Source organism: Oncorhynchus mykiss, chromosome 8 (assembly GCF_013265735.2).
Source record: "Oncorhynchus mykiss isolate Arlee chromosome 8, USDA_OmykA_1.1, whole genome shotgun sequence".
NCBI classification, from domain to species: domain Eukaryota; kingdom Metazoa; phylum Chordata; class Actinopteri; order Salmoniformes; family Salmonidae; genus Oncorhynchus; species Oncorhynchus mykiss.
Genome location: NC_048572.1, coordinates 5128711 through 5154467, shown reverse-complemented (window position 1 = coordinate 5154467; position 25757 = coordinate 5128711). Strand labels below are relative to the sequence as shown.

Genomic DNA, 25757 nt, shown 5'->3' with positions numbered 1-25757 from the left:
ACTAATATACTAATACTAATATACTAATACTAATATTACTAATACTATACTAATACTCTCTTCATTACTTCACAACCAAGTGGCATGAAAAGACGTAGACAACGGAAGATGCCTTAAATACCTTTTTGCTTGTTTTATGTGTTTAAAATGCCTTCAAAAGTATTCACACTCCCTTTCAATACAACATGTTGTTGTGTTACAGCCTGAATTTAAAATGGTTTACATTTAGATTGTTAGGTCACTGGACTACACACACACACACACTTTTTTTTTTTACAAAAAAAATGAAAAAAATTACAAGCTGAAATGTCTTCGAGTCAATAAGTATTTCAACCCCTTTCATATGCCAAGCCTAAATAAATAAATTAAATGTTCTTACTAATATGCATAACAAGTTGCATGGACTCTGTGTGCAACAATAAGTGTTTAACATGATTTGTTTAATGACCACCTCATCTATGTTCCCCACATTCAACCTCAAAGATAAGGCAGGTTTTCCAAAACTGTACCCCACACATACACATACATCTAGAAGGTCACTCAGTCGAGCAGTGAATTTCAAACACAGATTCAACCACAAAGACCAGGGAGGCTTTCCAATGCCTAGCGAAGGGCACCTATTGGTAGATGGGTAAAAAATAAAAAAGCAGACATTGAATATCCCTTTGATCATGGTGAAGTTATTAATTACACTTTGGATGGTGTATCAATACACCCAGTCACTACAAAAATACAGGCGTCCTTCCTAACTCAGTTGCCGGAGAGGAAGGAAACCCCTCAGTGATTTCACCCAAAACGGCTACTTTAAAACAGTTCCATAGATTCATGGCTGTGACAGGAGGAAACTGAGGATGGATCAACAACATTGTAAATAAAACACTTTCCTAAAGGACAGAGTGAAAAGAAGGAAGCCTGTACAGAATACAAATATTCCAAAACATGCATCCTGTTTGCAAAACGGCACTAACGTAAAACTGCAAAAAAATGTGGCAAAGCAATCAACTTTTTAACACTTGATATTTTCAAGCATAGTGATGGCTGCATTATGTTATGGGTATGCGTGTAATCGTTTAGGACTGAGGAGTTTTTCAGGATTAAAAAAAAAAAGAAACGGACAGGAGTTAAGCATAGGCAAAATCCTAGAGGAAAACCTGGTTCGGTCTGCTATCCACCAGACACTGTGAAACCTTTCAGCAGGACAATAACCTAAAACACATGGCCCAATCTACACTGGAGTTGGTTACGAAGACGACATTGAATGTTCCTGAGGGGCCCAGTTACAATTTTGACTTGTACATCTATGGCAAGACCTGAAAATGGTTGTCTAGCAACGATCAACAACCAATTAGACAAAGCTTGAATCAATTTTTGAAAAGAACAAATGGGAAAATGTTCCACATTCCAGGAGTGTAAATCTCTTAGCGACGTGCCAATAAAAGACTCAACTGTAATGGCTGCCAAATGTGCTTCTACAAAGTATTGACTCAGGGATGTGAATACTTAAGTAAATGAGATATTTAAATTTTCAATAAATTAGCAACATTTTCTAAAAACATGGTTTTCATTTTATCATTATGGAGTATTGTGTGTAGATGGGTGAGAGCTTTAAAAAAAAATATTATACACATTTTGAATTCAGGTTGTAACAACAAAATGTGGAATAAGTCAAGGGGTGTGAATACTTTCTGAAGGCCTGGTAGCTTCAGGGACTTCTCTTTTGGACAGTGTAATTTTTGTTCTGTGTACAAATCAGTCCCACTCACATACAGAGACATTTGCATTGCACCATGTCTGTTCGAGACCGTCTTACCGTACGGTGAAGCACCATGATCGAAACGCTCAGGCCCACGCTCAGGCCCACGCTCGTACGGAGGTCTGTCATAACCCCCAGGCCTTCCATAAGGTTCCTCTCCATCTCTACTGGTCCGGCTGCCCTCCCTCATGTCCCTCTCCCTGAAGCCCGGGCGAGGTGGAGGATGGCCGGGGGGTGGTCTGGACAGATAGACAAGATCAGAACACTGCACATCTGGATACCCATTTATGAAGAGTTTTAGAGTGGGCCCTGGAGAAGGCAATAATCACAAGGCTACACCAACCAGCCGGACTAGTCACAGTGTGATATAACGGAATGAAATGTTTGCTTGAAGCAGTAAGAACAGAACACATTTCCTGGTAGTTCTACTTAGTATTGCCCTCCAACTGCCGAGGTAAAAAGGGCTTTCTGAAAATATTTGATTGATTGATCAATCTAGTTGTTGTATTTCTAAGCTCAAACCCTCCTAAATCAGAACCAGATAGCTCAAACCCTCCTAAATCAGAACCAGATAGCTCAAACCCTCCTAAATCGGAACCAGATAGCTCAAACCCTCCTAAATCGGAACCAGATAGCTCAAACCCTCCTAAATCAGAACCAGATAGCTCAAACCCTCCTAAATCGGAACCAGATAGCTCAAACCCTCCTAAATCAGAACCAGATAGCTCAAACCCTCCTAAATCGGAACCAGATTGCTCAAACCCTCCTAAATCAGAACCAGATAGCTCAAACCCTCCTAAATCGGAACCAGATAGCTCAAACCCTCCTAAATCAGAACCAGATTGCTCAAACCCTCCTAAATCAGAACCAGATAGCTCAAACCCTCCTAAATCAGAACCAGATAGCTCAAACCCTCCTAAATCAGAACCAGATTGCTCAAACCCTCCTAAATCAGAACCGGATATACCTGTCATCTCGAGGCGGATAGCGTTCCCTCTCGTATGGTTCTCTTTCAAAGTCCATGGGAGCTTTCTCTCTGTACATGTCCCTCTCCCTGCTGTACTCCCTGCGCTCCATGTAGGGGTCCACCGGTCGTCTGTCGTAGTACAGGTCTCTGTGGTAGGGGTCTCTCAGGGGGCCCAGGGGTTCTATAAGGGAAAGGAGGATATCGGTATAACAACAATAATATCTACCATTTAGCAGACATGTCCATACATTTCCAGGCGGGAATCGCCCCCTTGACGTTGCAAGCTTCAGCAACGGATCAACAGATTGACATAAGGAGGGTTCATATATTTTGCCACTGTTGATAGTTACGCATAACATTCATATTTTTAAGTGACCTAGCAGACCTTCTTATTCAGACGGACAAGTGTGTTCAACTACAATATGTTAAAAAAAAAAAAAAATGAAAAAAAAATCATAACGAGTATTAGCTGCTACGGAGTCTCAAAAAACGATCACCATCCAAGAATTAATATCAACTCACCTTTTTCATAGCTCCTCTCCCTCTCTCTGTCAGGTAAGGGATCGGGTCTCAAAACAATCCTCTCACCGTAAGAGATCCGCTCCACCGTGGCAGCACCGAGGTCTGAGAGAGAGAGACAGAGAGAGAGACAGACAGACAGAGACAGACAGAGAGAGAGACAGAGAGAGAGACAGAGAGAGAGACAGAGAGAGAGAGAGAGAGAGAGAGAGAGAGAGAGAGAGAGAGAGAGAGAGAGAGACAGAGAGAGAGAGACAGAGAGAGACAGAGAGAGAGACAGAGAGAGAGACAGAGAGAGACAGAGAGAGACAGAGAGAGACAGAGAGAGACACAGAGACACAGAGACACAGAGAGAGAGACACAGAGAGAGAGAGAGACACAGAGAGAGACAGAGACAGGGAGAGAGACAGAGACAGGGAGAGAGACAGGGAGAGAGACAGGGAGAGAGACAGGGAGAGAGACAGGGAGAGAGACAGGGAGAGAGACAGGGAGAGAGACAGGGAGAGAGACAGGGAGAGAGACAGGGAGAGAGACAGAGAGAGAGACAGAGAGAGAGACAGAGAGAGAGACAGAGAGAGACAGAGACACAGAGAGAGAGACAGAGAGAGAGACAGAGAGAGAGACAGAGAGAGAGACAGAGAGAGAGACAGAGAGAGAGACAGGGAGAGAGACAGGGAGAGAGACAGGGAGAGAGACAGGGAGAGAGACAGAGAGAGAGAGAGAGAGAGACAGAGAGAAAGACAGAGAGAAAGACAGAGAGAAAGACAGAGAGAGAGACAGAGAGAGAGACAGAGAGAGAGAGAGAGAGAGAGAGAGAGAGAGAGAGAGAGACAGAGAGAGACAGAGAGAGAGAGAGACAGAGAGAGAGAAATATAAATTCCATTCAATTCAGGAAGTACACTGAAATTCCAAATTCTCTTCATTGCTTTTAAAATTAAGAACATCTGAAATTGTAACTGGAATTTAGGTCACTTTCTGACTTGACTGGAATTACAAAATGGAAAATGAACCCCCCCCCAAACCCTGCTCCTCATTTCTCTCCTTACCATGTCCATGACCATAGTCGACAGTCTTGGGGGTGACTGGAGGAGCCGTGGACACGTAACCAGTATCTGGAGGCTTGGTGTCTCCCCATGTCAATTTAGTAGGAGCCAAGCTGGACATAAGGTTGGTTGCCTGGGAGAGGACAAAACAGTGCAGTAACAGATAAACAACAACAACAACAACGGTAAATATTTATCTTTTGTAACTGCCCCACCCCCCAAAAAAATGGACACTGGACAATAATTAAAGTAGCCTTCTTCAAATATATTGTTAGACTGTGACAGATAAACAACAACGGTACTGTGACTAGCAACAGTGAGAATTTAACATATAATAACTACTTGAATATACAGCTTGGAAATAAACGCGTTTCGAATTTGACCTGCAGCCAACAGTTACACGAGATATATATATATATATAGAAACGATATAGACACTATGAAGCCTTGTCAAAAGTTTTCCACCACAATTTGCAAATAAATAAATTAAAAATCCTACAATGTGATTTTCTGGATTTTTTTTGTCTGTCATAGTTGAAGTAAACCTATGATGAAAATTACAGGCCTCTCTCATCTTTTTAAGTGGGAGAACTTGCACAATTGGTTGCTGACTAAATACTTTTTTGCCCCACTGTATAATGTCCAACACTTACATGATATATATATAAACGATATAGACACTATGAAGCTTTGTCAAAAGAAGTATACAGAGAATAGGGACACAATGAGTTGTAGTTTAGCCTACCTGGAGGGCACTCCGGACCTCAGGGGGGATCTCCAGCCCCAGTAGCCCAGCAGGGAGCTCCGTCTTGGGGTCAGACGTGATGGGTAGGGCCTCTCCCTCAGTCTTATTCTCCTGCATTTCTCTGTTCAGTACCAGAGAAACAGACCTACATTGTATTAAAAATTACATGTGATACATTTACTAATATGCATACATGTAGCCTGGAATCCATAACCTATTTTGTGTTAACATTCCACACCTTGTACTCTGCGCATTTGCCAAATATTGCATGACAAGGAGTGGAATGATAGCACAAATAGACTAGTACTCAGGCTAAGTATAGAGGTCTCTCACAAAAACAGTTGTGAAAAACATTACTGAATTTAAATTATAAATATATTAAATATATATATTTATTTAGTAGTAGGTGCCAGGCGTACCGGTTTGTGTCAAGAATTGTAACACTGCTGGGTTTTTCACGCTCAACAGTTTCTCGTGTGTATCAAGAATGGTCCACCACCCAAAGGACATCCAGCCAACTTGACACAACTGTGGGAAGCATTGGAGTCAACATGGACCAGCATCCCTGTGGAATGCTTTCGACACCTTGTAGAGCCCATGCCCCGAAGAATTTGAGGCGTTTCCGAGGACAAAAGGGGGTGGTTCAACTCAATATTTTGCTCCTGAGTGACACAGCATTGCAGTGCTAGAAGAGTCACTACAGACCCGGGTTTGATCACAGGCTGTATCACAAACGGCCGTGATCGGGAGTCCCATAGGGCCGCACACAACAGGCCCAGCGTCAACCAGGTTAGGGGAGGGTTTGGCCAGGGATTTTAAAATTGTTTTCTTTACCGAAATAATAATACATGTGTGTGTGTGTGTCTGTATAGAGCGAGGGAAAAAAGTATTTGATCCCCTGCTGATTTTGTACGTTTGCCCACTGACAAAGAAATGATCAGTCTATAATTTTAATGGTAGAATCATGTAGTAACCCAAAAAAGTGTTAAACAAATCAAAATATATTTTATATTTGAGATTCTTCATTGTAACCACACTTTGCCTTGATGGCAGCTTTGCACACCCTTGGTATTCTCTCAACCAGCTTCATGAGGAATGCTTTTCCAACAGTCTTGGAAGGAGTTCCCACATATGCTGAGCACTTGTTGGCTGCTTTTTCTTCACTCTGCAGTCCAACTCATCCCAAACCATCTCAATTGGGTTGAGGTCAGGTGATTGTGGAGGCCAGGTCATCTGATGCAGCACTCCATCACTCTCCTTCTTGGTTATGTAGCCCTTACACAGCCTAGAGGTTTGTTGGTTCGTTGTCCTGTGGAAAAACAAATGCTAGTCCCACTAAGCACAAACCAGATGGGATGGCGTATCGCTGTAGAATTCTGTGGTAGCCATGCTGGTTAAGTGTGCCTTGTATTCTACATAAATCACAGACAGAGTCACCAGCAAAGTATCCCCACACCATTACACCTCCTCCTCGAGGCAAGCAACACTGAAGCATGCATGAGAGCACCAGCTGTTCCAGACGACTGTGTGATCACGCTCTCCGTAGACGATGTGAGCAAAACCTTTAAAAAGGTCAACATTCACAGACAGATTACCATGATGTGTACTCAAAGCATGCGTGGACCAACCATCAAGTGTCTTCACTGACATTTTCAAAAGAATGCGAAGGTAACCTGCCTAAATGATTACCTCCCCTTACGTCGGTAGCCATGAAGTGCTTTGAAAGGCTGGTCACGGCTCACAACATCTTCCCGGAAACCCTAGACACTGGGGGTCGACCGATTAATCGGAATGGACGATTAATTGGAATGGACGATTAATTAGGGCCGATTTCAAGTTTTCATAACCATCGGAAATCTGTATTTTTGGACACCGATTTGGCCGATTTTTAAAATATATTTTTTTACACCTTTATTTAATGTTAAGAACACATTCTTATTTTCAATGACAGCCTAGGAACGGTGGGTTAACTGCCTCGTTCAAGGGCAGAACGACAGATTTTTACCTTGTCAGCACAGCAATCTTGCAACCTTACAGTTAACTAGTCCAACGCGCTAACCACCTGATTACATTGCACTCCACGAGGAGGCGGCCTGTTACGCAAATGCAGTAAGCCAAGGTAAGTTGCTAGCTAGTATTAAACTTGTCTCATAAAAAACAATCAATCAATCATAATCACTACCGGTAGTTAACTACTATATTACTAGTTTATCTAGCGTGTCCTGCGTTGCATATAATCGATGCGGTGCGTATCGTTGCTCCAATGTGAACCTAACCATAAACATCAATGCCTTTTTAAATCAATACACAGAAGTATATAGTTTTAAACCTGCATATTTAGCTAAAAGAAATACAGGTTAGATGGCAATATTAACCAGGTGAAATTGTGTCACTTCTCTTGCGTTCATTGCACGCAGAGTCAGTGTATATGCAACAGTTTGGGCCGCCTAATTTGCCAGAATTTTACGTAATTATGACATAACATTGAAGGTTGTGCAATGGAACAGGAATATTTAGACTGATGGATGCAACCCGTTAGATAAAATACGGAACGGTTCCATATTTCACTGAAAGAATAAAGGTCTTGTTTTCGAGATGATAGTTTCCGGATTGTGGCTAGCTAGTTAGCGGGGTGCGCGCTAATAGCATTTCAAACGGCACTCGCTCTGAGACTTGGGAGTGGTTTTTTCCCTTGCTCTGCATGGGTAACGCTGCTTCGAGGGTGGCTGTTGTCTTTGTGTTCCTGGTCCGAGCCCAGGGAGGAGTGAGGAGAGGGACGGAAGCTATACTGTTACACTGGCAATACTAAGAACATAGAATAGTCAAAGGTTAATGAAATACAAATGGTATAGAGAGAAATAGTCCTATAATTCCTACAACCCAAAACTTCTTACCTGGGAATATTGAAGACTCATGTTAAAAGGAACCACCAGCTTTCATTTGTTCTCATGTTCTGGGCAAGGAACTTAAACATTAGCTTTCTTACATGGCACATATTGCACCTTACTTTCTTCTCCAACACTTTCCAACATGTTTCATTATTTATTTGAGGCTAAATGGATTTTTTTTATGTATTATATTAAATTAAAATAAGTGTTAATTCAGTATTGTTGTAATTGTCATTATTACAAATATAAAAAAGGATGTTTAATTTTTTTAAATATAATTGTCTGATTAAGCGGCATCTGCTTTTTTTGGTCCTCCAATAATTGGTATCGGCGTTGAAAAATCATAAATCGGTCGACCTCTACTAGACACACTCCAATTCAAACTGCCACAACAAATCCACAGATCACACAATCTCAATCGCACAGCACACTGCCCTTTCCCACCTGGACAAAAGGAACACCTACGTGAGAATACTGTTCATTGACTACAGCTCAGCGTTCAACACCATAGTTCCCACAAAGCTCATCACTAAGCTAAGGACCCTGGGACTAAACACCTCCCTCTGCAGCTGGATCCTGAACTTCCTGACGGGCCACCCCCAGGTTGTAAGAGTAGGCAACAACACATCTGACACACTGATCCTCAACACCGGGGCCCCCCAGGGATGCGTCCCTCCTGTACTCCCTTGGTCACCCACGACTCCAACACCATTATTAAGTTTGCAGACGACAACAGATCTCTGAGAATGATGAGACAGCCGATAGGAAGGAGGTCAGAGACCTGGCAGCGCCATCAAGAGCATCCTGACCAGTTGCATCACCGCCTGCTATGGCAACTGCTCGGCATTTGACCGTTAGGCGAAACAGAGGGTAGTGTGTACGGCCCAGTACATCACTGGAGCCAAGCTTCCAGGACCGAAATAATAGGTGGTGTCAGAGGAAGGCCCTAAAAATCGTCAAAGACTCCAGTCCTCCAAGTCTCTCTGCTACCGCACGGCACGCGGTACCGGAACGCCAAGTCTAGGACCCAAAGGTTCCTTAACAGCGTCTACCTCCAAGCCATAAGAGTGCTGAACAATTAATCGAATAGCCACACAGACTATTTACATTGACCCACCACCCCCTTTTTTTTTTACACTGCTGCTACTCAGTCAATTGACTCAGTATGTATATAGCCTCCACATTGACTCTGTACCGTAACACCCTGTATATAGCCTCCACATTGACTCTGTACCGTAATACCCTGTATATAGCCTCCACATTGACTCTGTACCGTAATACCCTGTATATAGCCTCCACATTGACTCTGTACCGTAATACCCTGTGTATAGCCTCCACATTGACTCTGTACCAGTACCTCCTGTATATAGCCTCCACATTGACTCTGTACCGGTACCCCCTGTATATAGCCTCCACATTGACTCTGTACCGTAACACCCTGTATATAGCCTCCACATTGACTCTGTACCGTAATACCCTGTATATAGCCTCCACATTGACTCTGTACCGTAATACCCTGTATATAGCCTCCACATTGACTCTGTACCGTAATACCCTGTATATAGCCTCCACATTGACTCTGTACCGTAATACCCTGTATATAGCCTCCACATTGACTCTGTACCGTAACACCCTGTATATAGCCTCCACATTGACTCTGTACCGTAATACCCTGTATATAGCCTCCACATTGACTCTGTACCGTAATACCCTGTATATAGCCTCCACATTGACTCTGTACCGTAATACCCTGTATATAGCCTCCACATTGACTCTGTACCGTAATACCCTGTATATAGCCTCCACATTGACTCTGTACCGTAATACCCTGTATATAGCCTCCACATTGACTCTGTACCGTAATACCCTGTATATAGCCTCCACATTGACTCTGTACCGGTACCCCCTGTATATAGCCTCCACATTGACTCTGTACCGTAATACCCTGTATATAGCCTCCACATTGACTCTGTACCGTAATACCCTGTATATAGCCTCCACATTGACTCAGTATGTATATAGCCTCGTTATTGTTATGTAATTTTCTTGTTACTTTTTTTTCTTTCTTACTTTATTTTATTTAGTAATTATTTTCTTAACTCCATTTCTGGAATTGCATTAAGGGCTTGTAAGTAAGCATTTCACGGTAAGGTCTACTACACCTGATGTATTCGGCGCATGTGACAAATACAATTTGATTTGAAGCTGGTTGAGAGAATGCCAAGAGTGTGTAAAGCTGTCATCAAGGCAAATGGTGGCTACTTTTTCTAAAATAAATGTTGATTTGTATAAAAATGTTTTGGTTACTACATGAGGGTGGCTAATTTTCATAGTTTTGATGTCTTCACTATTATTCTCCAATGTAGAAAATAGTAACAATATAGAAAAACCCTGGAATGAGTAGGTGTGTCCAAACTTTTAACTGGTACTGTATATATACATATTACACACATATTACAGGTACACGGAAAGACCCAAAGACAGTTTCTATCTTAGGGGGAAAAACAGTGAGTCTCTATAATTTACCTGATAAGCTTCAGCTCCTGGGCAGCTTTCAGGATGATCTCATGTTGTCGTTGTGACAGAGCCAGTATGCCCGGTCCAGTTCCCTGTGAAGCTGGTTCCTGAGAACTGTCTGGTCCAGTACTGGGAGGAGCAGGGACCTGAGAAGGGGTGGATGGAGGGATACCTTGATCTGATCTAGAGGGCTCGGGTCGCCCGTCGTAATGGGGCCTATGGCCCTCAAAATCTGGGGGGTAGTTTCTCTCTGGAAGGGGTGGTCTGGGTCTCTCCCATTCAGCAGGGGATGGGTAGGAGCGTTCATCGTGCCTGTACGAAGGGTCGTCCGGGAAGTCTCGACTTCGAAGCTCTCCTCCTCTTCCACGCTCTTCTCCCTCGTAGGGGTATGGAGGACGTTCTCTGTCTCCCTCGTAGGGGTATGGAGGACGGTCTCGCTCTCTCTCATCGGCCCACTCGTCATCTCTGAAACGGTCTGGGGGAGGTGGAGGACCGCGGGAAGGGTAGGGAGAATAGTCCCTCTCCGGTAGTGGTCCTCCTCTCTCCCTGTCCCACACCCCAACACGAGGAGGCTCCTGGGGATAATACTCCTCCTCACAGTCGTACTCATGTGAGGGGTGGTCCGGCCAGTCACGTGGCGGCAGCGTTCTTCCATACCCATCATCACCGGGACCACCAAACCCCTCCCCATACCCCTCATGGGGGTACCCCTCCAAGTCCTCGAGTGAGCGAGGTGGGTGCCGCATCACGCCCCGGCCCATTGGGGCGCCCCGAGGTCCCAACGGACGCCTCCTCATCCCTCCCCGCTCCATCATCTCATGGGGAGGCGGGGGGGGACCTCTCGGCCCGTCTCTGCCGAGGTGGGGGGGTCGTCCGGGGCCCGGGGGCCAGCCAGGGTCCATCTCCATGTCGTGATATGGAGGATGACCACCAGGCCCCATCAGATCTCTGTCCATCATCTCTCTAGGTGGAGGAGGCCGTCCCCTCATGTCTCGCTCCATCATATCGTGGTGTATGGGCCCTCTGGGGTTGTAGTCCCGATGCAGCGGGGGTCCCAGAGGGTCCATGTCATCGTCAGGATCCATGGGGGATCCGAGAGGTTCATGGGGGTCTATGGCTCCGTGAGGAGGAGGAAGGGGGCGTCTGGGACCACCCTGGTGCATGAAGCCGGGCCTGCCTCGTGGGGGGCGACCACGCCCAGGGGGGAACAGGGCTCGGGGGCCTCCTCTCATGCCATGAGGAGGGGGCCTCCGGTCCATCCAGTAGGGATCTCCTTCCTCTCCCCAGTACTCTGGAGGTGGGGGGTCTGCTTCCTCCCAGTGGTGCCCATCTAGAGGCTTTCCTCTCCCCAAAGGGGGACCTCCTCTCCCTGGGTCTTCGTAGTAGTCCTCTGGAGGGTAGTAGTGCTCTTCAGGGACCCACATCTCCTCTTCAGGCAGAGGAGGACCTTCAGGTTTCTCCAGTGAAGGGTCCTGCTGCCAGTCCTGCCAGTCCTCCTCTGGTCCTCCATGTTGTGATCTCATCTCGTCATGAGGAGGTCTGTAGTCGTAAGGAACCCCCTCCATGTCGTCCTCCGTCCTCCCACCTCCCAGAGGGATTGTGTTGGGACTGAAGTCTGGGATACCCGACTGTTTCCCTCCACGTCCCCATAGACCACCTCGTCCTCTCCCTTCCCTCATCCCGCCGTCCGCTTCCCCTCGTCCTCTCCCTCCCCTCATCCTTCCGTCCGCCTCCCCTCGCCCTCTCCCTCCCCTCATCCCGCCGTCCACCTCCCCTCGCCCTCCCCTCATCCCTCCGTCTGCCTCCCCTCGCCCTCCCCTCATCCCTCCGTCCGCCTCCCCTCGTCCTCTCCCTCCCCTCAACCCTCCGTCCGCCTCCCCTCGTCCTCTCCCTCCCCTCATCCCTCCGTCCGCCTCCCCTCGTCCTCTCCCTCCCCTCATCCCTCCGTCCGCCTCTCCTAGTCCTCTCCCTCCCCTCATCCCTCCGTCCGCCTCCCCTCGTCCTCTCCCTCCTCTCATCCCTCCGTCCGCCTCCCCTCGTCCTCTCCCTCCTCTCATCCCTCCGTCCGCCTCCCCTCGTCCTCTCCCTCCCCTCATCCCTCCGTCCGCCTCCCCTCGTCCTCTCCCTCCCCTCATCCCTCCGTCCGCCTCCCCTCGTCCTCTACCTCCGTCCTCCTCCCCTCTTACAGGCCCTAGAGGCTGGCCACGTCCCCCTCTACCACGGCCCATGAGCCCCAGAAGACCAGCGGGTTGGTTGGTCATTGTGTTGGTCTTCGGCGGCTCCGGTCCGTGAGGCTTAGGCCCCTGTGGTCCCTGAGGCCCGTTGTTGTTACTGACGTTGGTCTTCAACGGCCCGGCCGGTCCACCTGGTTTGAGAGCGTTCTTGGCAGGGGAAGCGGTTTCCGGGGTTACAGAAGAGGGGTGCTTGGCACCGGCAGCAGCAGGGGGGGTCACCTCTTCCTTTTTGGAGTCCTTACTAGCAGCAGCAGCAGCAGCATCAGCCTCTGCTTTCGTCTGAGGGATGGGGTCGTTTTGGACGAAGAAGCCCCCAAGGGACTCCAACATGTCCTCTGACATATCCCCTGGTTCTGTCAATGCACCTTGCTTAGTTGTACTGACTGCTACTGGTTTAGCTGGCCCAGTAGGTTTAATTCCAGGAGGCTTGGAGCCTGCTGGCATGTCAGTCTTACCCTGAGGTAGTTTGGTGTCTTTGCCCGTGTCTGGTTTAGGCTGTGGGCCGATATAAGGTGCCGAGGGACCCGGGGGCCTTTCAAAGCGGGCTGGGGGGCTCTGTCTCGGGGGGTGGTCGAAGTGGGGTCCCTGCTGTCCGAACCGAGGCCCTGGTCCTCTGGGGCCAAGCTGATCAAACCTTGGGCGCTGCTGGTTGAACCTGGGACCCGGTGGAGCGTTGAACCTCTGCTGTTGACCGGACTGCTGCTGGTCAAACCGCGGGCCGTTCCCTCTCGGACCGTCAAACCTGGGTGGAAAGAAAACACATGAATGTTTAAACAGCCTGTAAATGAAAAATGGCAATGTTTGATTTAACCTTGTGTTTTTTTATATTTTTTTTTATCCAAGTTGTCACTTTCAGGTACAAACAAAATCTCTCCCAAAGGGAGACCTGGTAAAGAGGGTGGGGGGGGTTTAATAACATTATGTCGTGAATACACAAGTTACCTTGGTCCTCTGGGGCCTTGGTAGGACGGAGGCTGTCCTCCTTGTGGACCTGGTGGTCTGGCCAACCCTCTCCCTCCTGGGCCTGCCCCTCTACCAAGGGGTCCAGACAGGTTGTACTGCTCTGACTGAGGGCCCTGGTGCCCTGGTGGAGGGCCCTGGTGCCCTGGTGGAGGGCCCTGGTGCCCTGGTGGAGGGCCCTGGTGCCCTGGTGGAGGGCCCTGGTGCCCGGGTGGAGGGCCCTGGTGCCCGGGTGGAGGGCCCTGGTGCCCGGGTGGAGGACCCTGGTGCCCTGGTGGAGGACCCTGGTGCCCTGGTGGAGGACCCTGGTGCCCTGGTGGAGGGCCCTGGTGCCCTGGTGGAGGGCCCTGGTGCCCCGGTGGAGGGCCGTGGTGTGGTTCTCCTGTGGGGGTTCCCACACGTTGGGCATTGGAGAGGCCGTGCTGCGGTTCTCCTGTGGGGGTTCCCACACGTTGGGCATTGGAGAGGCCGTGCTGTGGTTCTCCTGTGGGGGTTCCCACACGTTGGGCATTGGAGAGGTCGTGCTGCGGTTCTCCTGTGGGGGTTCCCACACGTTGGGCATTGGAGAGGCCGTGCTGCGATTCTCCTGTGGAGGTTCCAACACGTTGGGCGTTGGAGGGGCCGTGCTGCCCTGGTGGAGGGCCCTGGGACATGGGTCCAGAGGTGGACGAGGGCTGGCTACCTGGCTGGGACGGCATAGACGGGCTCACCATGGGGACTTGTTGAATCTGCGAGTCCGGTCCAGAGTGTGGGTACTGACCATATTGGCTGTACTGGTCCCCATACCCTCCAGTACCATACCGGTCACTACTACTGTATTGGTCAGTGCGGTACTGCCCACCACCACCTCCGTACTGCTGCTGCATGGCTCGCAGGGTGGTCACCCTCTCCTGCAATCAAATCACATTTAAGGAGCCCTTTTAAATATAATATATATATACACACACTTAAAAATATTAAAAAATATATATATACATTTAATATATATATTTTTTAATATAATAAATATATATATATATATATATACACATACATACACACACACACACACACACACACACACACAGTGCCTTGCGAAAGCATTCGGCCCCCTTGAACTTGCCGACTTTTTGCCACATTTCAGGCTTCAAACATAAAGATATAAAACTGTATTTTTTTGTGAAGAATCAACAACAAGTGGGACACAATCATGAAGTGGAACGACATTTATTGGATATTTCAAACTTTTTTAACAAATCAAAAACTGAAAAATTGGGCGTGCAAAATTATTCAGCCCCTTTACTTTCAGTGCAGCAAACTCTCTCCAGAAGTTCAGTGAGGATCTCTGAATGATCCAATGTTGACCTAAATGACTAATGATGATAAATACAATCCACCTGTGTGTAATCAAGTCTCCGTATAAATGCACCTGCACTGTGATAGTCTCAGAGGTCCGTTAAAAGCGCAGAGAGCATCATGAAGAACAAGGAACACACCAGGCAGGTCCGAGATACTGTTGTGAAGAAGTTTAAAGCCGGATTTGGATACAAAAAGATTTCCCAAGCTTTAAACATCCCAAGGAGCACTGTGCAAGCGATAATATTGAAATGGAAGGAGTATCAGACCACTGCAAATCTACCAAGACCTGGCCGCCCCTCTAAACTTTCAGCTCATACAAGGAGAAGACTGATCAGAGATGCAGCCAAGAGGCCCATGATCACTCTGGATGAACTGCAGAGATCTACAGCTGAGGTGGGAGACTCTGTCCATAGGACAACAATCAGTCGTATATTGCACAAATCTGGCCTTTATGGAAGAGTGGCAAGAAGAAAGCCATTTCTTAAAGATATCCATAAACCTGGGAGACACACCAAACATGTGGAAGAAGGTGCTCTGGTCAGATGAAACCAAAATGTAACTTTTTGGCAACAATGCAAAACGTTATGTTTGGCGTAAAAGCAACACAGCTCATCACCCTGAACACACCATCCCCACTGTCAAACATGGTGGTGGCAGCATCATGGTTTGGGCCTGCTTTTCTTCAGCAGGGACAGGGAAGATGGTTAAAATTGATGGGAAGATGGATGGAGCCAAATACAGGACCATTCTGGAAGAAAACCTGATGGAGTCTGCAAAAGACCTGAGACTGGGACGGAGATTTGTCTTCCAACAAGACAATGATCCAAAACATAAAGCAAAATCTACAATGGAATGGTTCAAAAATAAACATATTCAGGTGTTAGAATGGCCAAGTCAAAGTCCAGACCTGAATCCAATCGAGAATATGTGGAAAGAACTGAAAACTGCTGTTCACAAATGCTCTCCATCCAACCTCACTGAGCTCGAGCTGTTTTGCAAGGAGGAATGGGAAAAAATGTCAGTCTCTCGATGTGCAAAACTGATAGAGACATACCCCAAGCGACTTACAGCTGTAATCGCAGCAAAAGGTGGCGCTACAAAGTATTAACTTAAGGGGGCTGAATAATTTTGCACGCCCAATTTTTCAGTTTTTGATTTGTTAAAAAAGTTTGAAATATCCAATAAATGTCGTTCCACTTCATGATTGTGTCCCACTTGTTGTTGATTCTTCACAAAAAAATACAGTTTTATTTCTTTATGTTTGAAGCCTGAAATGTGGCAAAAGGTCGCAAAGTTCAAGGGGGCCGAATACTTTCGCAAGGCACTGTGTGTATATATATATATACACACACACACACATTTAAAAAAAATTATATATATTTTACATCAAGTGTTTTTACATGAACCTGGTTAGGGTGTAGCCAGCAACGTACACAGATGGAAATACAACGACTAGACTGAACGCAGGTGTTTATTCTATAGGACAGATATCACCTTCATCAGGGAACTAGATTCAGCAGTGGACACATGTTTTCTTGAGCGAGTGGTCAGGGGGGCCGGACATAATTACTAATGATTTATAGACTGCAGCCCCCCCCCAAAAAAATTAACTACACAAGGCACAAATCTGTCGTTCTGCCCCCTGAACAAGGCAGTTAACCCACTGTTCCCCAGTAGGCCGTCATTGAAAATAAGAATTTGTTCTTAACTGACTTGCCTGGTTAAATAAAGGTCAAATAAAATTTAAAAAAACCTTGCTTACATTTGTATCCAATCACATTATATTCCTCTTTCAGGTGAGGTAATATTTCAGAACAGATTTCCAAATTTAAATCAATTGGAGCTGATTTTTGGGGTATTTTATGTCCATCGATAGACATTAAAATAACACCTGCGGCCCAAATTCGTCCCGCAAGTCAGGGAACCCTGTTCTACTCTACATCCTGTTCCATTACATCCTACTGAACAAGTCAGGGAACCCTGTTCTACTCTACATCCTGTTCCATTACATCCTACTGAACAAGTCAGGGAACCCTGTTCTACTCTACATCCTGTTCCATTACATCCTACTGAACAAGTCAGGGGAACCCTGTTCTACTCTACATCCTGTTCCATTACATCCTACTGAACAAGTCAGGGAACCCTGTTCTACTCTACATCCTGTTCCATTACATCCTACTGAACAAGTCAGGGAACCCTGTTCTACTCTACATCCTGTTCCATTACATCCTACTGAACAAGTCAGGGAACCCTGTTCTACTCTACATCCTGTTCCATTACATCCTACTGAACAAGTCAGGGAACCCTGTTCTACTCTACATCCTGTTCCATTACATCCTACTGAACAAGTCAGGGAACCCTGTTCTACTCTACATCCTGTTCCATTACATCCTACTGAACAAGTCAGGGAACCCTGTTCTACTCTACATCCTGTTCCATTACATCCTACTGAACAAGTCAGGGGAACCCTGTTCTACTCTACATCCTGTTCCATTACATCCTACTGAACAAGTCAGGGAACCCTGTTCTACTCTACATCCTGTTCCATTACATCCTACTGAACAAGTCAGGGGAACCCTGTTCTACTCTACATCCTGTTCCATTACATCCTACTGAACAAGTCAGGGAACCCTGTTCTACTCTACATCCTGTTCCATTACATCCTACTGAACAAGTCAGGGAACCCTGTTCTACTCTACATCCTGTTCCATTACATCCTACTGAACAAGTCAGGGAACCCTGTTCTACTCTACATCCTGTTCCATTACATCCTACTGAACAAGTCAGGGAACCCTGTTCTACTCTACATCCTGTTCCATTACATCCTACTGAACAAGTCAGGGAACCCTGTTCTACTCTACATCCTGTTCCATTACATCCTACTGAAAAGGCCATAGAAGCAAAGGGGAGGTACACACACAGTACAGAGGTGGAGTTTGTCTGTTTGTACTGTACCTGTAGGTGTGCTGAGGTGGAGTTTGTCTGGTTGTACCTGTAGGTGTGCTGAGGTGGAGTTTGTCTGGTTGTACTGTACCTGTAGGTGTGCTGAGGTGGAGTTTGTCTGGTTGTACCTGTAGGTGTGCTGAGGTGGAGTTTGTCTGGTTGTACCTGTAGGTGTGCTGAGGTGGAGTTTGTCTGGTTGTACCTGTAGGTGTGCTGAGGTGGAGTTTGTCTGGTTGTACTGTACCTGTAGGTGTGCTGAGGTGGAGTTTGTCAGGTTGTACCTGTAGGTGTGCTGAGGTGGAGTTTGTCTGGTTGTACCTGTAGGTGTGCTGAGGTGGAGTTTGTCTGGTTGTACTGTACCTGTAGGTGTGCTGAGGTTGAGTTTGTCTGGTTGTACTGTACCTGTAGGTGTGCTGAGGTTGAGTTTGTCTGGTTGTACTGTACCTGTAGGTGTGCTGAGGTGGAGTTTGTCTGGTTGTACTGTACCTGTAGGTGTGCTGAGGTGGAGTTTGTCTGGTTGTACTGTACCTGTAGGTGTGCTGAGGTAGAGTTTGTCTGGTTGTACTGTACCTGTAGGTGTGCTGAGGTTGAGTTTGTCTGGTTGTACTGTACCTGTAGGTGTGCTGAGGTGGAGTTTGTCTGGTTGTACTGTACCTGTAGGTGTGCTGAGGTGGAGTTTGTCTGGTTGTACTGTACCTGTAGGTGTGCTGAGGTAGAGTTTGTCTGGTTGTACTGTACCTGTAGGTGTGCTGAGGTGGAGTTTGTCTGGTTGTACTGTACCTGTAGGTGTGCTGAGGTGGAGTTTGTCTGGTTGTACCTGTAGGTGTGCTGAGGTGGAGTTTGTCTGGCTGTACTGTACCTGTAGGTGTGCTGAGGTGGAGTTTGTCAGGTTGTACCTGTAGGTGTGCTGAGGTGGAGTTTGTCAGGTTGTACCTGTAGGTGTGCTGAGGTGGCGTTTGTCTGGTTGTACTGTACCTGTAGGTGTGCTGAGGTGGAGTTTGTCAGGTTGTACTGTACCTGTAGGTGTGCTGAGGTAGAGTTTGTCAGGTTGTACCTGTAGGTGTGCTGAGGTGGAGTTTGTCAGGTTGTACTGTACCTGTAGGTGTGCTGAGGTGGAGTTTGTCTGGTTGTACTGTACCTGTAGGTGTGCTGAGGTTGAGTTTGTCTGGTTGTACTGTACCTGTAGGTGTGCTGAGGTTGAGTTTGTCTGGTTGTACTGTACCTGTAGGTGTGCTGAGGTTGAGTTTGTCTGGTTGTACTGTACCTGTAGGTGTGCTGAGGTGGAGTTTGTCTGGTTGTACTGTACCTGTAGGTGTGCTGAGGTGGAGTTTGTCTGGTTGTACTGTACCTGTAGGTGTGCTGAGGTGGAGTTTGTCTGGTTGTACTGTACCTGTAGGTGTGCTGAGGTTGAGTTTGTCTGGTTGTACTGTACCTGTAGGTGTGCTGAGGTTGAGTTTGTCTGGTTGTACTGTACCTGTAGGTGTGCTGAGGTAGAGTTTGTCTGGTTGTACTGTACCTGTAGGTGTGCTGAGGTAGAGTTTGTCTGGTTGTACTGTACCTGTGCTGAGGTAGAGTTTGTCTGGTTGTACCTGTAGGTGTGCTGAGGTGGAGTTTGTCTGGTTGTACTGTACCTGTAGGTGTGCTGAGGTGGAGTTTGTCAGGTTGTACCTGTAGGTGTGCTGAGGTAGAGTTTGTCTGGTTGTACTGTACCTGTAGGTGTGCTGAGGTAGAGTTTGTCTGGTTGTACTGTACCTGTGCTGAGGTAGAGTTTGTCTGGTTGTACCTGTAGGTGTGCTGAGGTGGAGTTTGTCTGGTTGTACTGTACCTGTAGGTGTGCTGAGGTGGAGTTTGTCAGGTTGTACCTGTAGGTGTGCTGAGGTAGAGTTTGTCTGGTTGTACTGTACCTGTAGGTGTGCTGAGGTAGAGTTTGTCTGGTTGTACTGTACCTGTAGGTGTGCTGAGGTGGAGTTTGTCTGGTTGTACTGTACCTGTAGGTGTGCTGAGGTGGAGTTTGTCAGGTTGTACCTGTAGGTGTGCTGAGGTAGAGTTTGTCTGGTTGTACCTGTAGGTGTGCTGAGGTGGAGTTTGTCTGGTTGTACTGTACCTGTAGGTGTGCTGAGGTTGAGTTTGTCTGGTTGTACTGTACCTGTAGGTGTGCTGAGGTAGAGTTTGTCTGGTTGTACTGTACCTGTAGGTGTGCTGAGGTGGAGTTTGTCAGGTTGTACCTGTAGGTGTGCTGAGGTAGAGTTCATCTGTTCCTGCCACTGTTTCCACTGTAACTCGTAGTTCTGTAGCTGGTCTTTATGTGGGTAGGACTGGAACTGCTCTTGCCATTGGCTGAAGGTGCGGCCCCAGTCTCCAAACACCGGGCCAAACTGCTTCTGCTGCGTCTCATAGTGACTCAGCTGCATGGCCATAGACATCGTCTACACGGGGGAGGGGAGGGGGGGTTTGAGAAAAACTGTTGTCCAAACAATGTGGAAATTTGCCTCGTGCATAGGCCTGATATAAAGAAGAGGACATCTCAGAGAATAGAATCGGCTTATTTAAATTGTCCATCTTTCGAAAGGAAATTAGAATTTTGCTTTCAAAAATAACCCCCGACAGCAAACAGACAACACACACGTTGTGAGGAGCATGCTAGGATAACATGTTCTACAAACACGCAAACTGTATTGTATCCATGCAAGACGCTGCGCAAATAAAGTTCATTACTATAATGATGAGACGGATTGAAATTAGCACAGAACTGATCACAACTTCAGCCATATTCTAAAAAAAAAAATAGATATTTAAAAATTAATTTTAAAAAATTTTAAAAAAGGAGGGGAAGAATCTTGAATCATGAACATTTTCGTTGAGTAAAAAAATAAATAACAAAAAAAAAAAGCTTAAAACAAATGTCAATAGAGATACCTCTAGCTGAGCAGGTTGTTGGATACACTGCTGGTACTGGTTGAGGATGGTCTGTAGCTGAGCATGGTGCTGCATCAGGGCTTGGTACTGGTAGCCCGCTCTCTGCTGCTGGGCCTGCTGCCACTGGGCCGCTGCACTCTGAAGCTGCTGCAGGCGGGCCACCTCTACTGGGTCCTGGGTCGTGGGGGCAGGCTGCAGGAGGAGAGGATACTAGATTTGTATAGCCCTTTTTATTACAGCAGGAATCTCAAAGACACTGTTAAATACAAAAACATTTGAGTTAGCCTATTGGCTACGTTCTTAGATCTTCCACAGAGGCACGTCTTCATCAGGTCACATCTTTCTGTCTCCACACTGCACTTCAAGGACAGAGGTTTACCCAATATATTCATTTAGTTGTCTCCCCCCCCCCCAATGACATTGAGAAACCGATACGTGAATACCTGGCATATCATTGAATTGTTACAGCTCATCATCGGAGTATGTTCGGACGATATTGCACAGGAATGTTTGAAAACTTCTCATTCTCATGAGATCCTGTAAATTGTAGCTATGTCTATGATAGACCAAGACGCTCACCTACAATACTAATCACAGTCTATCTCAGACATGTGAAACAGTCAGGTTTCTCCATACCTTTGCGTCATCGGGTGGAGGTGGTGGTGGGGGCTCCTCTTTTGGAGGTGGTGGTGGAGGGGCGTTCTTGGGTGGTTCCGTTGGAGGGGGAGGAGCGGCTGCCGCCGAGTGGGGCTGGGGGTTGGGAGGTGGGGGTGCCGGGCCATCACCCTGGCCCTGTTTGGCCTTCTCTGCTTTCAGCCTCTGCAAGTTCTGGAGATGCTGCTTGTACCAATACTGCTGCTGCTCCTGGACGACAACAACAAGCATCATATCAACATCAGACATTCTGGTTAGCATGGTGTTCTGGCGACACAGCGCTTCTCTTGAGACGTGATGACAGCTTGTGCAGGTAGACGAGATCTCATCACAACACTGTGAGAAACTAGCTTGGCCGCAGATAGGAGTTGACGGAACAGCATAAAGATCTATGGTCATTGGCCTAGGGCTGTCCCCGGCAACAGCAAAAAACCTTGGTCGACCAATAGCCTTCTGTTCTTTCGACCAATCGATTGGTCAAAAAAATGTTAGAACGGGTATTTCCCCCCCCCCCCCCCCCCATCTATAGACACATCCGGTGTGTTTTAATCAAATCAACTATTTTAGGAAAAATATTCCCTATTCCCTCAAGCCGTGCTCTCTTTACGTGACACATGCACGCGACCAAAGACCTATTCACAATGGACTAGTATTACTAGGTTGGTGATGTAATTATTGCTCCAGAATGTCCGTTATTCCAGAAGACGATTTTAGTCCCCCCCCCCCCCCCCCCCACCACCACCACCACCACCACCAAAACTGCCCCCCATGTAATTCTTATTTTATTTTCAATAAGTTGACAGTTTTGACAGAAACCTGCAGGTTTTTAATTCTAGGTGTGAAGATACTGTATTTCAGCATGTCAAGGTGATGGGGCCACACTGAGAACGACATCTTGGTTCCCAAGTTTCTAAACCAAACCAAACCATCGTTCATATAGTGTCGCCATCATATTTGAATTGAGGAAGTGTGATCATAATCATCAAATCAAATCAAATGTATTTATATAGCCCTTCGTACATCAGCTGATATCTCAAAGTGCTGTACAGAAACCCAGCCTAAAACCCCAAACCGCAAGCAATGCAGGTGTAGAAGCCAGGATTTTAGGATATTTTAGCGATCCACAGTACATCCTAAATGTCCCCCAGCCTTCAGATGCGAGCTAAACAGTGCAATTGCACTTGAGATGCATTTTGAAGCCTATGGATGAGAAAGCCATCGCATCATTTCCAAACCTTTAGGTCAGTTGAATGCTGCCGCTTTGCGATCTATTAACAGCAACAGTTGCATTAAATAGGCTCAATGTTTTTTTTTTTTTTTACTGATGCATTTTGGTAATATTCAGTTCATACACACAAAACATATGAACAAAAGCATTCACTGAAAGTTGATAGGCTGCTTGTAGTCCATAGCATATATAGTTTATGAGCAGCACTTAGTTCAATTCATCCCATCAGTTATGGTTTTCTTGTGCAAACTGCAAGCAACAGCTGTCAAACTGAGATATTTCTCTCCAAAAAAACCCCACAGGGATCTCGATTCACAAAAGACTAATATTATCAGAGGACTTTTGGAGTTCGCCCCCCCCCCCACCTCCCCCCCAAAAAATGTGTAGGTTATTCTGTCTGGAATTGTTACTCTCCTGCCATGTACAAAATACAGACAAGGCATATTCATTTTGTGACTAATTGTGGAAAATACTGGAGATCAAGGAAAAGAAGGTATGGATCAAGTGCTGTGTGTATATTATTGTCTGCCAAACAGGTGCGGTATAGATTACACTACAATTGTTCTGACCGGAACAATGTAAACACTAAATAAAGTATAAGCGTACCAGTCTGCTGTAACGTTTTTTGTTTTGTTAAGCCTTTATTACTGCAAAGAATACGAACAATCGTATTCATTTGTGAATGCAATTTCTAAAAAAGGAACAATTTATTTATGGTTTAAGCTGATTATTCAAGGCTCGCTTTATTTTTAATTTTAAAACTAAAATGCTTGATTGCATTTCAAATCATGAATGACTCGTATGCGGTGTGATGACATGAACAAATTAATGATTGATACAGTAGCCTATATAAGTATTAAACTATAGTCAGTTGCGGCATTAAGATTAAACAGGAGGCCTACAGCCTGAGGCCTACAGCTCAGTGGTGGTTATACAAGGCTGCTCTACTTGTCATTCTCATTAGTAGGCTATGACTTATTATTATAATAATAACAAGAAGGAGATCAAGGAAAATGAGCATTATTATAATAAATGATCAACATTAAGAGTAATCAACACTAAATAAATTATAAATAATTATAAATCATTTAGTTGTGTATATTACATTTGAATGACTATTTAATTCCAAGTCATCCTCTCTATAGAGCTGCTGTCTGACAAAAAATCACTATTTAGTAGTTCTTCAAATTAAATAAGGCATAACTTTTATGACCTCTGAATGCGAACTATCAATCACTGATCATGTATATTCAGCTAAAGCAACAGCTGCTTTCTGTATCCCCTCAAGATCGCGTATTCCTGTCTCTGCATAAAAGAAACACGGACAGGAAAAGTAGATGTGCAATGGATTATGGTCATTGTAGTTAATTAGCAAGTTTCACACACTAAACTATGTAAAACATTGTCTTGTTGGAAACTACAACTCCCTGCTACGTCGCACAGTTCAGTCTGGATCCTTATTGAGCTCACAGATAAAACCCTAAATAAAAACGGAATAAAAAAAAAATGTAATCGAAGTTTTGTCGATTAGTTGTTTTAAAACCGAAAAATAACCTATATTTTGGTTAATTGTTCAGCACCAATGGAGACATAACATTCCCAGTTTAAAGGCCGACCGGGGTATAGGAGGTTGCCATTAGCAACTACATTTGACAACTTATTTTGTGTGTAATTTTACAATAACGGTTCAAGGACATACATCTCGTGTATTAGAAACAAGTATTGGTACCATGATTGTCTTCGAAAATTGTTATTATTATTATACACGTTTAATAAAAATAAAAAAAAAAACGACCACGAAGATCGCCATTTTTCTATTAAATTATAATGGGGATCCTGTTTTCTGTTAACAATGCCTGCAGTACACCGTGGCTTCAATGAGAGGGGGTAGTCGTTCTCCCTGAGCCGAGTTTCCATCTCGGAAATTTGACTCTTTTGGGGCCAAAGATTCTTTCTTCTTTACCTATTTAGTCGCTGGTGTACCATTGTTCTGAGTGGGTACCTGTGGGTTCGCCTCTGATGGGGGTGGGTTCTCCTCTGATGGGGGAAGCTGGGTCTCTTTGGGCTGCGGTGGCTGAAGTTGTGGGCTTGGCGCCCCGGTTTCCATGGACTGATACTCATCTTGATAAGGGGAAGGGCCTTGCATGGACTGATACTCCTCCTGGTATGAGGAAGGGGCACCGGTCCCCGTTGAACCATACCCATATCCCGAGTTGCCTTGCCACGACTCGGCCGCAGGACCACCGCCGCCGCCATAGGGGTTTTCATTTACGTTCCTGTCGTGGTGCAGCACGGATTGGAGCTGTTTATGGTGGAGCTGTTGTAGCTGCTGCATCTGCTGGAGATGCTGCTCCCGCAGGCTGTTGAACGTTGACCCGGGTGCAGCTGCGGGTGTAGCAGCTCCATAGCCCCCGAATCCTCCCCCGAAGCCTTCGCCTTGAGGAGACTGACCCCTCGGCGCACCGAAGTGCTGCTGCGAAGGTGGTTGATGGCCGCCACCGCCACCACCACCACCATAGTTACTACCCCAAGAGGGATACATGCTTTGGAAGCAGCGAGCAATGTGTAGGCCTTTGTCCTCACATAAAGATGGTGCAGTTAAAAATACCAATTTAAAGCTACTTTATCCTCGATAGTGGTACGTTACCACGCGTGTTATCCGTAAACAAACGTTGATTATTGATGTCGTTTGATGTATCAATAAATACTAACAAATTAAATTAAATGCGTTGTTCGTGTGGGTTTTCGGGTTCCGTATCATTTAGCTACAAAGCTATCTGGTCGTGGAGGGAAACGTAAACGCTGATTGGTTGGCATGTAGTCTTGTACACATCATTTCCGGTTCGCCCAAATGGTTATTTTTCCATTCCACAAGAGGGTGACATTTCTTTATAAATTTACAAGCCTCATACGCCACAGCCAGATTTCAGTAGTCCAACCAATGATTGTCTATTATATTTGACAAGATAGTCAAGTGACCGCACTAACAATGGCAATATGTCCCCAAAGATGGAAGGCGAGATCAGATGGGACCATTCTAGCAGATGAGAGG

The 25757-nt window shown here is 46.0% G+C and overlaps 1 protein-coding gene across 1 annotated transcript in view; it reads right to left on the bottom strand.

Annotated features, from left to right (window-relative positions):
• Positions 1-25505, bottom strand: part of LOC110529279 (YLP motif-containing protein 1) — a 55831-nt gene extending 30326 nt beyond the window's left edge. Inside the window, exons 1-15 of the mRNA XM_036986814.1 lie at positions 24708-25505; positions 21460-21687; positions 20824-21015; positions 20133-20333; positions 19497-19659; positions 19323-19465; positions 14337-14516; positions 13609-14257; positions 13531-13552; positions 10442-13408; positions 5028-5172; positions 4286-4415; positions 3243-3344; positions 2721-2901; positions 1811-1992 (exon numbers count right to left, since the gene is read on the bottom strand). Of these exons, the coding sequence (XP_036842709.1) occupies positions 1811-1992; positions 2721-2901; positions 3243-3344; positions 4286-4415; positions 5028-5172; positions 10442-13408; positions 13531-13552; positions 13609-14257; positions 14337-14516; positions 19323-19465; positions 19497-19659; positions 20133-20333; positions 20824-21015; positions 21460-21687; positions 24708-25247 (6025 nt within the window). The 5' untranslated portion in view covers positions 25248-25505. The remainder of the gene's footprint in view (positions 1-1810; positions 1993-2720; positions 2902-3242; positions 3345-4285; positions 4416-5027; positions 5173-10441; positions 13409-13530; positions 13553-13608; positions 14258-14336; positions 14517-19322; positions 19466-19496; positions 19660-20132; positions 20334-20823; positions 21016-21459; positions 21688-24707) is intronic.
• Between the last annotated feature and the right edge of the window lie 252 nt (positions 25506-25757).